At 33.4% G+C, this 17,850-nt stretch overlaps 1 protein-coding gene across 1 annotated transcript; it reads left to right on the top strand.

The window, feature by feature from the left end:
• The first annotated feature begins 11,521 nt into the window (after positions 1-11,521).
• LOC149539173 (chlorophyll a-b binding protein 5, chloroplastic) lies at positions 11,522-13,369 on the top strand. The gene is made up of 3 exons (XM_089800498.1): positions 11,522-11,727; positions 12,407-12,752; positions 12,967-13,369. The coding sequence occupies exons 1-3, from the start codon at positions 11,567-11,569 to the stop codon at positions 13,270-13,272; spliced, it is 813 nt and encodes a 270-aa protein (XP_089656624.1). The 5' UTR covers positions 11,522-11,566; the 3' UTR covers positions 13,273-13,369.
• The last annotated feature ends 4,481 nt before the right edge of the window (positions 13,370-17,850 follow it).

The raw sequence follows: 17,850 nt of genomic DNA, 5'->3' as shown, positions 1-17,850 counted from the left end.
AAATACTCTTGGTTGCAATGTGCATATAAGCTACCAACACAAAGAACATAGACCAACTGTTTGATTAAATTCTTGTCAACAATTTTATATGGCATAGGTCCATAGAAGAATAGAAATGGGTACATATTTACCTATAGGGAGTGTAAGATGATTCGACGACAGACTACCACTTGTATTCTTAATCCAAATCAAGGATTTGATGGGTTCTCTATCTGAATAAAGGTATAATTATGGGCAATACTTGTAATGTGTTTGACAAAATATCAGTACACCCATGATTGAACACGACATTCTAAATTTGACCTCGACAAAGCCTGCACACAAAGTGGAAAGAAACGTTTATGAATAAAGAGCATACTCATAACGTGTTTGATAAAATGTCAACATGATTCTATGGAAAACTAGTTAATGAATTAAGAAGACATTAAGACCTCCAAGCCTCTTCTTGTGACTTGATAATGTCTCAGTGTTATCTCCAGCTCATTGAATTTCCTTCAAACCTTCTAATGGATGTATGGTGTGTGGTATAGGACACATTGAGAAGAAGGATTATAACTTTGAGGTTTGAGTCGAACCCCCTGTGGTGTAGAAAAACATTGCATAATCTCCATCACAGGATGCTCACAGGTACCTCTATATCTGCAAGACATAGATGAGTTAATGAATTTTGATGGGCGATATGTAGAAGACTGAGTATAACATGTGTTTGACTAGCTCAGAGGGACATACAACACAAATTATAGCTTCTCTGTTTTAAAAGGAACAAAGGCATATGTGACTTAACAATCATATTTAGAGTTTGTATTAATTATAACAAAACAATTGGAGTTTGAAGGTTAAGTAATTCACAATGTGTCTCAAATATATATATCAAGCCTGATAAAGGAGATGAAAGTTATGGAATTTGTAATATTGAAAAGTCGAAAGAGCCATCAAGTGGAAAGTCAAAAATAAGATATTCCAAATTTTGCCAAAGGCTTCCCAATAGCTCATCAAGTTTAATAATGACTCAACATTATGATAATGGGTGTTATTAAAATGAAGATCCTTGGATACACAAGAAAAGAGGAAAATGGGTCAGTTATGATAACTAAAAAGCTACGGGAAAAGAAAGAGATAAATAAGATGACAAAAGCAAATAGTGGGGTTCCAATTTTTCTAAATTTTGTTGGGGGAAACTTTGAGCAACAACAAAATTAGACTGAGAATATAGGGAGAGAAGGGAGATATTTATTTTTCTAGATAGTGGTTTTGTATGTATCAAACAACAAAGTCAATTCTATTTTGTTGTTTTTAGAGGAGGAGTGTTTTCATACACCAGAACTTTGAGTTTGTGCCTTAAATATTTGATCAATGTTGATCTTTGTATTTTCTTGGTTATCTTTGAATGTAGTTTGATATATATGATTATTGTCACAATTATATTTTGGATTTTGTGCTTTAATTGTTTGTGTGTTTAGAAAAGACCATTCGTCTTTCTCTCTATGTCCGTTATGTAATGCATTATTTGGGTAAATGAACTTTGTGTCATTTATTACTTATTTTCCTTTCAATTAGTTAGTCTTTTGCATCTATGTCATGTTTACGAGTAGATGTTTGTAAACCTTTCTTGCTTTCAGGTTAAAAGCATTGTTAATCATAGTGTAATTGATTTATTGTAAATCTTACACAAGGAGCTGTACCCAAATGAACTTAGAGGGCACTTAAGCTTTTCAATAGTGAAGTGATCCAACTGTTAGTGCATATTCAGTCTTCCTATCTAGGCTTTTGGGGTTAATTTGTATGTTTTTCTTTGGAGGACAATCTGTTCACTAACATATTCCAAACTATTTTCAAATTTGGAGGAAAATATTGCAAGGTGATAATGGATAATGGTAGAATTAACAACCTTCTATTAGAGAAGATGGTACAAAATCTTGGATTGTGGAGACTTAAACACCCTTCTCCATATGGGATAAGTTGGTTCCAAGATGATCATATGGTGGAATTTAAAGAATAGTGTTGGGTTAAGTTCAATAGTGGACCATACTGGTATGAGGTATTATGTGATATGGTTAACATGAGTGCTTATCATATTTTGTTAGGAAAACCTTGACAATATGATATAGGAGCAGTTCATGATTGTAGAAGGAACATAATCACTATTGAGAAGGATAGAATAAATTTCACTTTAATTCATTTGAAGGAGTAAGAAAGGAAAAATACAAATAGTTGGAGTATGATAAAGAATTATACTTTAGAGAATAAGATTGTTATAGATCAAAATATGGATTCTACATTAACTGGTTGAAGAGGTAAATGTAGTTGTGAAGTTGAAGAAGGATATAGAGGATATATCTAAGCCTAGAAGTTTTTGAAGGATAATGACAATAGTGTGGTGTTGCAATAGAAAAGTGTAGGAGTAGTATAAGATAACTAGAGAGATCATGCAATCAGATCCAAGGAAAGAAAGTTATTAAGTTATGAAAAAGGTAAAGGGAAACAAACATTGATAGTTGGCCACTTGAGTGAGAAAGGTAGAAGCAATTTATGTAAATTGGATGATCAAGGTAGAGGTAGTAGAAACAATAGAAAGGTGTTACCTAATAAGGGTAGGTATACTATTAGGTTTATAAAGTCTACATATGAAAAAAGTAGGAGTACTCATTTGCATAATGTGACTATTGTAGACAAAGAAGACATTTGATTTAAGAATGAGCATGAGATTTATTTTTTAAGTCTTGTCAGATATTCATAAATTCCTCTTATGACACATTTTCTTCTCACTTGGGGTTTATAATGTAGGAGTATCCTTGGGAAGTTGACAATCTTGTATCAACCATTTTTTTTGGTTCCTATTCTTTTTTCCCAATTTTGGTGTTATAGGAAGTGATCATTCTAGTTGACTCATTATCTCATGTGATCCTTATAACATGTTCTAAACATCATGAATATCCCATGTATAGCTTTGTAGCTTGATTCATTCTTTCCTTATGAATTTATCCTAAGATTGGTCTAAACTTATATTTCTATTCCTATTCTAATAGCTAGGATGTAAATATTTACTTTATGATGGTGTTTCATGATCTATGATGATCAATGACACATTGTTCAAGGATAATATGCTTGTAGTGGACCTCCATTCATAATCACATGGCATATCAACCTTATTTGATGGAGTTATTATGGATATGGTTCCTAACCCATGCATTTTAATACATTTTAAGAATTTGCGATCAAATAAGCCATCTTGTGGCTAGCAATCTTGTGTATAAGTAGGGTCGTAGTTCTTGTTGAGAGTGGTGGTAGGGAGGGATAGTCATGAAGAAAAAGTAGTTGTAGTTAGGAATAAGGCTTATGTCCTTAGTAATGAGGCATGTCTAGCATAAATCTATAAATTTCATGTTGTATGCCAATTGAATATAAATGTGTTGTTTCTTATTTGTTGGTTTTGAACCATGCTATGGAATTGTGATTTTAGTTTCGTTGTCTCTAGCTTCAAGGTTGGACAATATCCTTTGATGAATCTCTTTCCTTGACTTTGTCAAGCAAGAAAGATAGAGAGAAAGATGAATAAAGAGGGAAGTTATGAGGTGGGGAGAAAGAAATAGGGAGAGAAAGATATTTATGTATATAAATAGAGGTAGCTAGGAAAAGAGATGGTAGATTTATGTAAAGAGAGGGAGAGGGGAGATAAAGCTAACTAGAGAGGGAAAGGGTGAGAGGTAAAAGTGTAGATTGAATATAGGAGGGTGGGAGGAAAATGTAAGGCAAGTGGGGGGTGGGGGAGAGAGAGAGAGAGAGAGAGAGAGAGAGAGAGAGAGAGAGAGAGAGAGAGAGAGAGAGAGAGAGAGAGAGAGAGAGAGAGAGAGAGAGAGAGAGAGAGAGAGAGAGAGAGAGAGATCTTGATAATTATTGAAATCTCACTAAGATTAAGAAATTAACATCTAAAGCTTATTCATTAGTAAAATTTGATTGATTCTAGAATCTGCATTATGACTCCTAAAGATCTAAAACCATTCTCATAATATTTACATAAAATATAATTAATTATATTTTATATTTTATAATTAAATGTTATATTTTACGCATATATCTTGATGAAAAAAATACTATGGGGAGGATAAAATAATTAATGTTTGAAATACAGGAACTAAAAACCCAATCGACAACATGTTTTTCCTCTCTTTCTCTCTCTCTTTCTCATTTAATAGAAAACATACATGTTATATTTATTCAACAAAACATGTATGTGTTTTGTTCTCATAATTTAAGCATGTACACACTTTATTTCAAGTAATATGTGTAATATTTCACTTCAAATAATATGTATGGATTAGGCTTGTACTTAGGCTTGGATGACAAGCTTTTAGCTTTGGGAGATTCATTTCCCTACTTTTGTTTTGTTTTCTTCTCTCAATATGGTGTCTAAACCCCTTGTCATCAAGTTTACACATTATCAAGTGGGTATTTATAAAATTGCTACCATAATTGTATATGTATTTTGATCTTTCTAACCATATATGTTTTAGATGTAAGAAAAATTAAGATATTTATTTTTAGTTGATTGTGTCAAATTATCTATAGTCTTTGATACTAAATAAACCAAAAAACAAGGGGGATGACCCTTAAGAACAAAACAATGGCTAAACTATTCACAATAGATTACCAACAACTAAATAACCAACATATTCACAACCTCAATCCTTAATATCAAAAACCCATCCCCATAAAACTTGCACATTGAGATAAAGATCTTATCTAACATAATTATAACCATATTACTTGTCATTGTAGCATTGTCCACCATAATAACAATAATATAAACATAAGATCTAGAACTACTTAAAAAGATTTTTAAGTCTAGTAAGGCCATAGGCACCTAGTCCAAAATATCAGTAGTTGGAAAATCCCAACATAACCAAACCTTAGTATAGAAAACATAAAACAACAAAGGCCTAATTTTTGGCATTCTCCTTCTCCTTTCTTGTCACCAAGACCTTTTCCCAATCATCATCTAGGAAACCATAAATATTCTTAGATTCCTTCATGCCTAGCCCTTCATCTTCCTTCTCCTGGTGGAGTAGTTGCAGCATAGTAGTTGTTGTATGTGTCACCTTCACTGCAAATCTTGACATGGTCTTGAAACACTTGTTTAGAGCTATAAATTGGAGCCTAAGAACTTCAATATCAATATTGGTATCCTTTAAGGCAACTTCTAGTTCTTTGAAACATGCACATTTTCCCTTAGGCCTCACCACATCCTAAGCCTACAACACTTTGGGGTTAGGTAAAACCTTATCTTTTTCATTTTTCCCAGTCCTCGCTAAGGAGGTAGTAGTAATTGGGGAGGTGCTAATGGTGGTTTGAGTGGAAAAGTGGGAAGAGGAGGTGAAATTAATGGTGTTTATTGTGAAACTAGAAGATACATGGGTGGAGTCATAACTGGCCTCCACTTCTTTTTATCCTCTCCCGTAACTAAGTTTGAGGTCTCCTCTTCTGTACCATTATCTTTCTCCTCCTCCTCCTAGACAAATTTATTCCTAATTGCCTTCTCCTTCCTTCTTGGCTTCTTGTTTCCTCAACCCTGACTCCTCACCAATCTCCAACTCCCTATTAGCCATTTATTTCATCCTCACATGACTCTTAGCTTGTCTACTCGACCTCCAAGGACCTCCTATTAAAGCGGGGTTATCATTGCACCAAAAGACCGATCTATCAATGCTCGATACAACCACTCAACTTATAGTACACAGGAGGCAGTTAAGCCTTTGTCATGAATCCCAAGGGGAGCACTAACCAAATTTCCAACAATCTCCCTCTCAATGGTACCCGAGGGTCTGAGGATTTGAACTTGTGACCAAGCTCTGATACCACTTGTTAAAGTGGGGTTGCCGTTGCACCAAAAGACCGATTTGTCAATGCCTGATACAACCAATCAACTTATAGTACATAGGAGGTAGCTAAGCCCTTGTCATGAATCCTAAGGAGAGCACTAACCAAATTCCCAACACCTCCATCATTATCTTCTTCAGAATCAACCAGCCCAACATCAATTGAGTGTTCAATTTTAGGTTTTTTAACATTACTTTGGACTCTGTCTATTTTTTTTTTTTTTTTTTTTATAGAGTTTCTAGAGGCTTTTGAGGATAAGGATGGATGAGGAGTGGGGGCCATAGAGCATTTTTCGCCAACAATACTTGGTGGATTTTATGGGCTAGGGGTATTTCACAAAGCAATAAGATGGGGTAGAAAAAGGGCAAGATGGAAGTTATAAATATAGAGAATGATCCCATGGTGGAGAATGGAAAACTTCTTAGCCTTCTTCTTTCTATCCCTCACTTCCATCACAATAGCTTCCAGGTCATGAAGAAGAAAAAAAGGAATACAAATCTCATCATGATGCCTAAATGGTTCAATAAAGGAAAATGATAAAAATAACACACACCAAATCTACCTTCTAGCATTAGATATTTCATAATCACCTGACGTACCTTGTCCTAAGGTTCTGAAAGCTCCTCATGACTAAATCCATCCCTATGCTTGACTAACTCTTCATCTGTCTCGAAAAACCTTTTGAGACTTGTCTCATCAGAGACATTGGCGAGTATCTTCTATTTTATACCCTCCATGGATAAACTAGTGACCATCACTATAATTTCTTTGTTTGCCTAGAAAGTAATGCCATTAATTGTGACCCTCTTGTCAATCTAAGAATTAAAAAATTATGAGGAGAAGTTATCATCATGTCCCACTATAGCCTCCATGAATGGAACCATACCTCCTTCCTTCAATGTCATCAGATACAAGATTTTCTCACATAATCCTTAATTTTAGATGGTAAATCCTCACCATGTCACCACCCATCTCTATCCCCTATTCATAATTCTTCGACAACTCTAGCTTGAAAATATTGATTAAACCTTTACTCTAAAAACCTAGGCTTAGAGAAATATCACTTGTAGATTGCCCACAGAGAAAAAAAAAAAGTAGATATATAAGTTTTTAAAGTTGCTATAATTATTACTCATAATGGTGAAGAATCGTCCATCGCATCATCGGTAAAGAGACATGTGCCTATGACCTTTCTTGTTATCAATCATAAAACTTAGTTGCCTCTAAAAAATATGCTCACTAATCCAAGCCAAAAGCTTAGTGTGAGGGTAATAAATATTTTGATTCAATCCCCTTTTAAAAAAATCTTTTGTAATCATTTTCCGTAACCCTTGAAATGATCATAATGAATTCATAAAACATATACCAAGCCACTTTTAAATAATTACTTCTTTTCATGGCCAAGTTTAAATTTAAATTTAAAGTTGTATCCCTCTTAAAAAAGAAGCACAACTTTTAGGAACCAATAAGGTACCCTTGTCCAAAAGGTGATCACCATTCCCTATGTATATGATCTTGTTTCTTTTCAATGATGAATTGAATATTTGTAGGTAAACACATCATTTCCCTCCAATATCTTATTCCTTGGACTTGTAGCCCCAAGATGGCTATCACATCTATGATCGTGTTTCCTTCCTTGTAAAGGTGTTGAATGATATACGTTTCCATGCTAGTAAGGAGGATCCAAATGTCTCTGGTGATACTAGAGATAGAACAACATGGTGCCATATTTTATTTGACAGTTTCTATAATAATGTTTGATTCTCCCGCAATACAAAGGTATTTCCAACCTAGACTTCATAGCAAGTCTCAGGTCCTAATATGGTGTCATAGGTCAGTCTTTACACATTCTAGGGGGCTATGGGGGGTGCCCTCTTTCATATTATTGAGGGGCCCTCTTGTTTACTTTGTTCCTTCCAACCCTATTATTCTAAAGGGACATTGATCAAATAGCCACATTGTTTAATGTGTTGCCAAAGTTTCTCAAATAAGTCATCAACTAACAACCAATTGAGTTTCTAACCACACCCCCACTAGTAACACATCCACATCTTGTAACATCATCAAAATTCAATTTCATCATGGGTTGGGTGAGAGGTTCTCATTTAGTACTCCATCTTATAGTAGTCTTGGATTTGTCAAAAACCTTGAAAGCTTTTGAAATATTCCAATTTAAAGCCACCTTTTGATCATCAATAGATAGGGATTAGGGGTGTCCTCCACTTATTGTAATCAATGTTTTCCTTTAAAAGTTTGAAAATGATGGTAGCCATCACTTATAGAAAACACTCCTCCTCTCTAAAAATCAAATTATTACTTTCCTTCCATATCCCCTAATAGATGTGGGGAAGGATCATTTTCCATAGTAATCTAATTAGAGGGTGGTTAAAGGGGCACACACTCCTAGTTGAGGATGAATTATTGTAAGGCATTCAAAAAAACCCATGCCAATAAAAACTTTTGGAGGACCATAAACTAGATCTCTCTAGCAAAGGGGTAAAGAAGAAAAACGTGAAGAATATCTTCCTCCTCATCATTTCAGAGATGACATCTATTACAAATTTGAAAGCCCCTTCTTCTTAGACTATCGATAGTCATGATCTTTTCATAAATAACACTCCACCAAAAGAAATTGATTTTAGGAACCAGTTAGCTATTCCAAACCTTCTTCTAGAACTAGGGAATTAGGACATTTTTGAAAAGAAGGAGGTATGCCAATCTAATAGTAAAATTCCTTGACACACTTCTATTCCAAACAATTTTGTCCTGCTTCGAGAACTATATAATTTTGTTAGTCTCAAGGATGTTAAGAAGTTCCATAGCAAGTGGTTCAAGTTACATGGTATCCCACCCTTTGATATCTTCTTCCACTTTTTTTCCTAGTGATATAATCATGAACTTTCTTCCCAAAGTTTAATTTTCTATCAGGTAGTACATAAAGGGGGTGTTATTCAAACATTTAGCCTTCATAATATCTCCCCATCTAGTTTGATTCTTAGCTAGGTGCCAACCAAATTTAGTTATTAGAGCTTTGTTAAGGTCAAAGATCTTTCTAACTCTCGACCCACCTTTCTCCTTGGGCTTGCACACTCTCAATTTTTCTTTTTATTTGTATTTTTATTATTTTAGTGCAAGTCATGTAATTGATATGAATAGTTATATCCTTTTCAAGATGTGTTATCATATTTATTTTTAGCAAGCATTGCAAAGTAATACAAAAGTTATATTATTCACTCTTGACTTTTTTCTACCGAAGGATTTTCCAAAATATTCAATGCAACTACAACTTTTCTAGCCTATACATCAAAAATCTCATTATGTTTTGCTAAAAACATAAGAACAATTTTGTGTGTGGAAAATACTTGACCCTCTTGATATTATCCATTTTTGAAAACCTTTAGTATACTAGAAACTAGATTTATAGACCTATAATTTTATTATTCTTTTGACATCTTAAAATTTTGAGTGCACGAGTCTTAAGTTTCCCCACCAAGTGTAGGTTTAGCTAATTTGATAAAAAAAGTGAACACTTTTGACTCCCTTTAAGTTCACCATCTTGGTGCAAATATCCATCCTTTCTAATTTATATCTAGATGTTATTCAAATCCGAAAGAGTTTTTTGATAAAAGTTATTTGTACAACCTTTGAAACTATGAAAGATTTCTCTGATTTCTATTATTGCATTTTTATTTATCAATAAAATTTATGGTAGCCTCCTATTTCTCAAGGCATAAAGTTTTCTCTCAATTTTATGCTTTGAGCAGTTAATTTTTTTTGAAAAACTCATAGGGATTTTTCCCAAAGCTTTCGTGGCTCTCTTTTTATAGGCAACATCGAAGTATTGATATGACTATATGTGTTAGTGTGATTCATATGACTCACAAAGCTAGCATCAATTCTTGTAAACCTTGTTGTAAAGATTGAAAGTGATGTGTAGATACCACTTTCTAGAATTATAAGCCTAGGCAAAGATATAATTATCCCCCTTGTCATATTCCTATGGTTCCTACAGTGAATCAATAATGCTATTTGTAGTCATTTATTCCTTCACAACAATATGTATTTCACATGATTTGGTTAATAATTCTAAAACCAAAACTAGCTCAATGTGTTTGGTGTCTTCCTTTTTAAGATCTCCCCATTGATTCTAGGTTATTCTATTTAGAGGTCTTTAATCCTCACTATCACTTTTATGCACAATAGGATTTCTCAAATGCTTTTTCAAAAATTGCCCTAGAGATTAACATGTTTGAACTTGAATATATAGCCTTTTAATGTCATTTAGATTGAAACATTCATGACATATAATTCCTTGAAGGGAGTGAGATCGTATCTTGCACAAATTCTCTCAAATTTGCTATGCTTTAGGGTGGGGATTTGTTCAAGCTTTGGAAATATGATTTTGTTTCCTAATTTTTAACAAAATAAAATAAAATTGATAAGTATGTTTCACTTTATGTTAAAACCATGTTTTGTTCCAATATTTCACTGTAAATCCAAATGCAAGACAAGAAAGTGGCTTCCTCATAGATGTTACTTGATAATTTGGTGTAATGACCCTTGTGTTGTTGCTAGAATTCCTATTTGTCTTCCTCCTCATTGGGCACCATCATATGTATAGTCTCTTTGTTCAAAGCAATTGAGAGATTTATTCACAATCTTCTCCCCCTAGTGTAGGAAGAGATAATGGTTAAGGGGGTTGGTTGTGACTCACTCTTCAAAGCTTCACTAGTCTCTTGCTTGCATGAGGAACTTCTAGATGATTAATGAGAGGTGTTACACAGTGGTTGATTCCCACAAATCCCATCAAACGACTCTTGTTATCTCCTAAAGCTTATAAACAAAGAAGATAACATTATCCAAAAAATATTGATCTATGGAACTTCCCATGGACGTATCAAATTTTGCTAATGTATGAATATAAAAAAAAAAGGTAATGAGTTTTTATAGTCCACAATATCAACTATATATTTTTGGGTTCACGCATGATTACAATAATAATAATACAAGACTACCTCATACTTGCTGTGGATGCCCTTAATTGTACTAGGAATGAAACATACACGCATTACCTTTCTTGTTATATCATTTGAACTTATTGCCCTTAATTGTGCTAGGAATGAAACATACATACATTACCTTACCCGTTATATCATTTAAACTTATTGCCCTTAATTGTACTAGGAATGAAACATACATACATTACCTTACTCGTTACATCATTTGAACTTAATGACACCTCTATAAAAACACAAATTCACTACTACACCTCTATAAAAACACAAATTCACTACTACTACACCAAATAACCAAAACCTTCCTCCCTTTGTTACACACTAATGAAGCTATTAGCTCCAAATCATTGCCTTGTATTGCCTTGACATGTATCCACCTCCACATAATAATGTTCAAATTTAAGTCTTCATTAAATGTGTAGAATAATGGGAAGCCTGGAGCAACCGCCATGTAATCGCATGGGGACCATGTGGAGGCACACACCTTAAAGCTTTGTGGTTCCCATGCCATGGAAATCTACCAAACCTAACCACATATCTAGGCACCCAATAGAAAGCTTCCCTCATGGATAAGCTATCAAGCAACCCCGCCACTCTCAATACAAAACCTCCTCTCCAATACAACACTCCTCACTTCTCATCCTGAATTCATTACAACAAAAACCAGTCTAATAACAATGGCTGCTGCCTTTCAGATGTCAAGCTTAGGGAGCTTCGCAGGGCAGCCCCTGAACCATCCAAGGAATGAATTCACCAGACAACTCTTCAACGCAGTCGGCAGTTTTGAGTCTCGTATTAACATGCGTAGAACCGTTAAGAGCGCCCCACAGAGTCTCTGGTACTAATCAACCGCCATTAAAGCTCAGTTTTTCAGCTTTGACCTTATTTCTTTTCTTTTCTTAAAGACTAGGTTTGTGTGTTTTCAACTGAGAACAAGTTCTATGTGTTTATGCGATCTCATTTCATTATTAGATCTGCGAATCAGATTCTGTTAATGGGTCAGATCTTGATTTTAAGTAGATTTTCTGGAGTTTGAGCAAGCATTTTCCTTGCTTTAATTGTGCATATCCCACTGTACGCTACTTTCCAATTTAGATTTTTGGTTTTCAAGCTCTAAGCCTGGTTTAGATCATTAGATCTTAAGAAAGTTCTCTTGTGATATCATAGATATGTAAAGGTTTTCTTTTGCCCTTGGTCTCAGTGTATTTAACAGATCTCTACTATCTATATCAATATTATTTCATATTTTTAAATTTAATTATGTTTGCAATTTTTTAATTTAGGACCATACATTGTGGACTATTTTTTAAGATGAAACTACTACTGCTTCAATTTTTTAAGATGAAAGGTCTTATTTTGTGCGCGTACACATATACAACATATATGTCTATGAAAGGTCTTATTTTGTGCGCGCACACATATACAACATATATATCTATGTCTATGTGCATTTGTATGCTATTTCAAACTAAATGGAAGCTTTATATCATTTTACTAAGTTAACACTGATGTGATAGGTATGGACCGGATCGCCCCAAGTACTTGGGTCCCTTCTCAGAACAAACACCCTCATATCTAACTGGAGAGTTCCCTGGTGACTATGGTTGGGATACTGCGGGGCTATCTGCAGACCCTGAAACATTTGCCAAAAATAGAGAGCTAGAAGTCATCCACTGTCGTTGGGCTATGCTAGGTGCTTTGGGTTGTGTATTCCCAGAAATTTTATCTAAAAATGGAATCAAATTTGGTGAAGCTGTGTGGTTCAAAGCAGGATCCCAAATATTTAGTGAAGGTGGCCTTGACTATTTGGGCAACCCCAATCTCATACACGCACAAAGCATATTAGCTATATGGGCATGCCAGGTAAGCTAAATTTCAAGGATTTTATTTCTTATTTGTTTACAATTTCTTAGAAATTACAAAATAGGTTTATTGTTCAACAATTTTTCTTATATATATGGACACACACGCCAAACTCATCAAATAAAATATGCTTAGATTTTTTTTATAAATATATAATATATTGCTCTATTATCTAATATTTCATTAATAATTCATACCATTTAAATTTATGCAGGTAGTGTTGATGGGTTTGATTGAGGGGTATAGAGTCGGTGGTGGACCACTTGGTGAGGGGTTGGATCCTCTTTACCCTGGTGGGGCATTTGATCCATTGGGTTTGGCAGATGATCCTGAGGCCTTTGCTGAGCTTAAGGTAAAAGAGATTAAGAATGGGAGATTAGCCATGTTCTCTATGTTTGGGTTTTTCGTGCAAGCTATTGTGACAGGAAAGGGGCCAATTGAGAACTTGTATGATCATTTAGCAGATCCTTCTACCAATAATGCTTGGGCCTATGCTACCAATTTTGTCCCTGGCAAATGATGTACCTAAAACAAACTTAAAATGGTGTTTGGGAGCAATGTATCATACTATGTATCTCTATATTATGTTAATAAAGGTTTTGAATTGAATGATACAATGTCACATATTTTTCAAAAAAATAATATGAGTTTTGTACATTTTACTAGGATACAAATAAAAATCTACAACTTAAATTATTAACTATTCCTTAGTCAACATTTAAAGAGAATATATGGATGATCCATAAATTCTATTTGTCATGTCTTCTTAAATTAATGCTTGAAACAATGTTAAATGTTAGTATATAATAAATAATTTTAAAATTAAGATCAATATATATCTTCTACTTATAAAAAAATAGTGTATTCATTATAATTAAAGACATTAAGAGCATTATATTATATGAATATGATTGTCTAAATCATGAATTTTTTCTCTTCAATTCTTAATATTAGTTATCCAAAACTCACAAAGTAAAAAAAAACTACCTACATTGTCCCATTTTTCTTAGCTCAATCCTCACGTTTTTAACTACAAACATAAGTGATATAGTGAACCTCTACTTAGGAACACCAAAAGCTTTCCATCTTACAAGAAAGAATTAGTATCCATCCATTTATATCTATAATAGAACATGTAGATGAAAAGAAACAAAAATTTATAAGCTACTTTACAAGGAATACTCATCAAGGGTTTGCTATGACATGAGTAAACTATCTTAGTCGTATTAACCTTAACCGCTATGCTTTATAACTCCACTTACAAACCAAGAAAAATAAATAATATCACAATTAATACAAGATATAGGAAATAGATCCTACCTACTTCATTCAAGATGAAATACACATTTTTTCCGCCAAAACAAAATAAATTGAACTATATTCATGAAAGATATAATATATCTTGACCATATAAAATATGTTTGAGGATAAAATTGCATGGTTTCCCATAATAATCATACTATGTACAAGATGGTTTACAAAATAAATAAATAAATAGTTGGTCAAAGGCCAACTCTTGGTTTAGTTAAAAAAAACACAAAGTTCCAAGTTTCTTAGTTCTCCTTGAATATACATTTATTTTTTAATTTTTTTTCCTCTTCCTCGTTGACAACATCCTCTCATTCTTTTCCATGGAATAAACCATAAATTTTACACAGAAATTTTACATAGTAATGCTCAGATTGTAAAAAAATAGGCATTTACACAAACAACCATGAAAAATATCTCAAGCCAAAAATTCAATAAAATCATAAGAAACAAGACACGCATTGCACCCACTAAACTTTGTAATAAATTTATTAGTTAAACATCATTGAAACAATTGTGATGTTTGCATGTAAAACAAACTATATGTATGTTGTATAGGTTTTACAAAGCAAGATGTGTACAATAATTTTTAATCATGTTAAACTTGAGTATAAACACATACCACCTTTTTTAATTGATTAAACATATCCTAACAATGTTGTATCCTTTATATTAAAATACAAATGTACATTTTTGTTTTCACAAACATTACATATTGTCATCCCAAATACCAAAAAAATTTACACTATTCATGGGTTTTTTTATTATATCTAACATACACCCTTATGAACAAAATGGTATATTACTAGAAAGTCATTACCTATTGGATATGTACTATGCCACTTTCAACAATTTACCTACTCTCATACTACTAAAATTAAGTTCAAATAGTATAAACATATCTATAACTTAGCCCTAGAATATTCAAAATTAGGCAACATAAGAGTAGGACACTTAATAATTCACCTCATTACAACACCCCACTTTTCCCTTTCTATACTAATCCTTATTGTCTTCTTGACGCTCTAGGGGCATTATAGCACACATTCACTATGATATGCACCTACTAACCCCTCATCTATCTCTATTTTAGGCCAATCATCAACTATTATCTAGTCCTCTCCTCTACTGGATTTTGCACCATTTTCTCTTCTTTCACTATAATAAACCCATGTGGTTATCTCCCTTTTTAGCTCCTTTTGTTTTCTGCTTTCACACACTATTTTAATGTGTTTCTTCCCTAATTTTTTCAAAGCATAGGTACTATTTATTGGGTTGGTGCTAAATTTATCATGTAACTTGTGCCTAGTAAAGGAGTCCAATGTAAAATTAGGCATTATGCTATGTCTGCATGTGCGCCAAAATTGGAACCTACATTAGAGCCCAAATAGATGCATGTTGAATGAGTAAGCACATAGTAGGAACTATGTTAAAGTGCCTATTTATGGGCCCCTCATATTAGATTTTTCTACAGTGTTTCTAGTAAGGATATTGTTTTGATTTAATGTCAAAATATTCTAGTCATTATTCCCTATAAATCTCTAATGTCCTAGCCTAACACTTCATTATTTTCCTTATCCATGGTAACTTAGCCCTTTTTTTGCATGTGTTTTAAGTTATGATTGAAGTGTTAAGACAACCCTTGTAGAGGTTAATTTCTTTTAGCAAAATATGTTGTGACTTTGTGCTTAGATGGATGGATGCTGTGAGGTTCATGTGTCATGTTCTTGCGATGGTTAGTACATATGAAAAATAGTGGTTGTGAGGCTACATAACAATGATAAAAGTGTTGTTCTATCCTCATGGCATAATCAAACATCTAATACCTTTTTCCCGTGGGGTAGCGACGATGAGCCACATGTCAATAATTTGAGGCAAGAAAGTTATTTCTCACATCCTTGTAAATTTTTTTAAGAACATTAGTTGGACTTATGACCCCATGAGTGGATGTTTATGATGTTTGTAAAGGTTTATCACATCCTCATGAAGGTTTTTGAGAGAAATGTTTAAAGGTTGCAAGCTTGCAGGGAAGAATAAGATGCTACAATGGTCCTTTTTTATGACCTCATAATTTATTATGCGAGATCTAGTCTTGGCCCATGAAGAAGTGAGGATGTTACACACCACACTCTAATGATTGGGGAATACACTTGAAGATGTTACACAAGGCACTCTAATGACATCACTACAGGGTTAACAAAGCGTTATGGTTTCATGTTGTGATTGAAAAAGTACTAGCACCTTTTGAAGATCTCCATCATCGTGTCCTCACATGCATAAATCATAGTTAAAGAAAATAGTTGTAAGCTTGCAATAAAATGAATTGATAACAAAGGTTGAGTATGTTGCAAACCCATGACTCTTTATGTGGGTTTCTCAATTAGCTTGTAGTTTTGTGAGGATTTGACACGCGTCTAGGAAATTCTTGTAGGAAATCTTATTGTTGCAAGCAAATTTATATGGGTTACAACCAGTAGATAATAACCGTATGGAGTTGATGTAATAGTGTTTTATTGATGTGTATTAGTTGAAGTTGTGTGACTTTCCATGCTCATCAACCAAGATAGAGATTGCCATATGAGATTCAAAGATTTAAAGGATTATAACATGGTTAGTTGATTTGATAATTGAACCTGTGATAATCATTTGTAAATGACATTCGAGTTAATTTTGATCTTGAAATAAAAAATTGATATTGTGTTATTCATTTCACAAAATTGTAGTTGAAGGTTTTTTGTCAAGAGATCAAGGTACAAGAATAGAATTATAGAGTGTCTAATTCTATTGAGGGTAATTTTCATGAACTTATAGTTATTTTTCTCTTTGTTCTTGAGAAATTTTTATGGTGAGGTTTTTTTTGGTTCTATTAATTATTGAATTAAATTTTGGAGAAATGAGTCAAGAGAATGTATCTACATCTACTTTTGGGTTGTGATAGGCAAAAAGGGGGGGCAAACTAGGGATTATTGACAAGATTTTGTTTACTTGTTACCTAGGAGTACCAATGTTCTATCCATAAATGAAAATGAAAGAAGGGATGATTATTTTAGGTGTACCAATCCAATCATTGATGCGTCAAGATGGACTTTGTTTTATTACTTTTTTAAATAATATAATTAAGGGTTTTCAAATGTGAAATCTTTAGGATTTGAATTTGGCCAAGTTAATAGTGTTATATGTCTTTATTGATATAGTTTTTCTTATGGAATTAAACCCTATATATTGCCTGTCAACCAATATTACTAAAAGGGAAGACCATAGAGCCCTAGTGACAATAGATAATAAAAGGAGCTTAGTTGAGGTTTTTGGGATCACTTGTGCTAATTGTAATAAAACTGAATTTAACAAAGAAAATACAAATTATGAAGACCACATGTGGTTCTTTAGAAAAAAAAATGGTGCTTAGGTTCATGCCTAAGGGCCCTGATAGAAAGACTATCCCAATTCCTAAAAATCTAGAGGAGCCTTTTCGCCTTGAAGATTTCCAACATCGTTTTATGTACATAGTTTAAGGGTTTTGTAAGGTTTTAAAACTTGGTATGAAGGATAAGGTTTTTATTGATATAATTTGTATGACAATGGAAATCTAGAACTTGGAGGTTAGTATTGTATGCACCCAAAAATGGTCACCTAGACTATGGGCCCCCATTATTCAATTTATCAATTTATCAAATTTTCTGAATCAATGGTTTGTAATATTTTATTAAATCAATTCAAATCAATTTCCTTGATCAAATTCGATTTATTTCATTTCTAAGATTGATCATTTTATTCCAAGTCTTATTTAATT

Source organism: Cupressus sempervirens, chromosome 9 (genome assembly GCF_028749045.1).
Source record: "Cupressus sempervirens isolate cs-2001-9-10 chromosome 9, ASM2874904v1, whole genome shotgun sequence".
NCBI lineage: Eukaryota > Viridiplantae > Streptophyta > Pinopsida > Cupressales > Cupressaceae > Cupressus > Cupressus sempervirens.
Note: the sequence above shows the minus strand (reverse complement) of the source record. Positions and strands in the feature narration are given on the sequence as shown.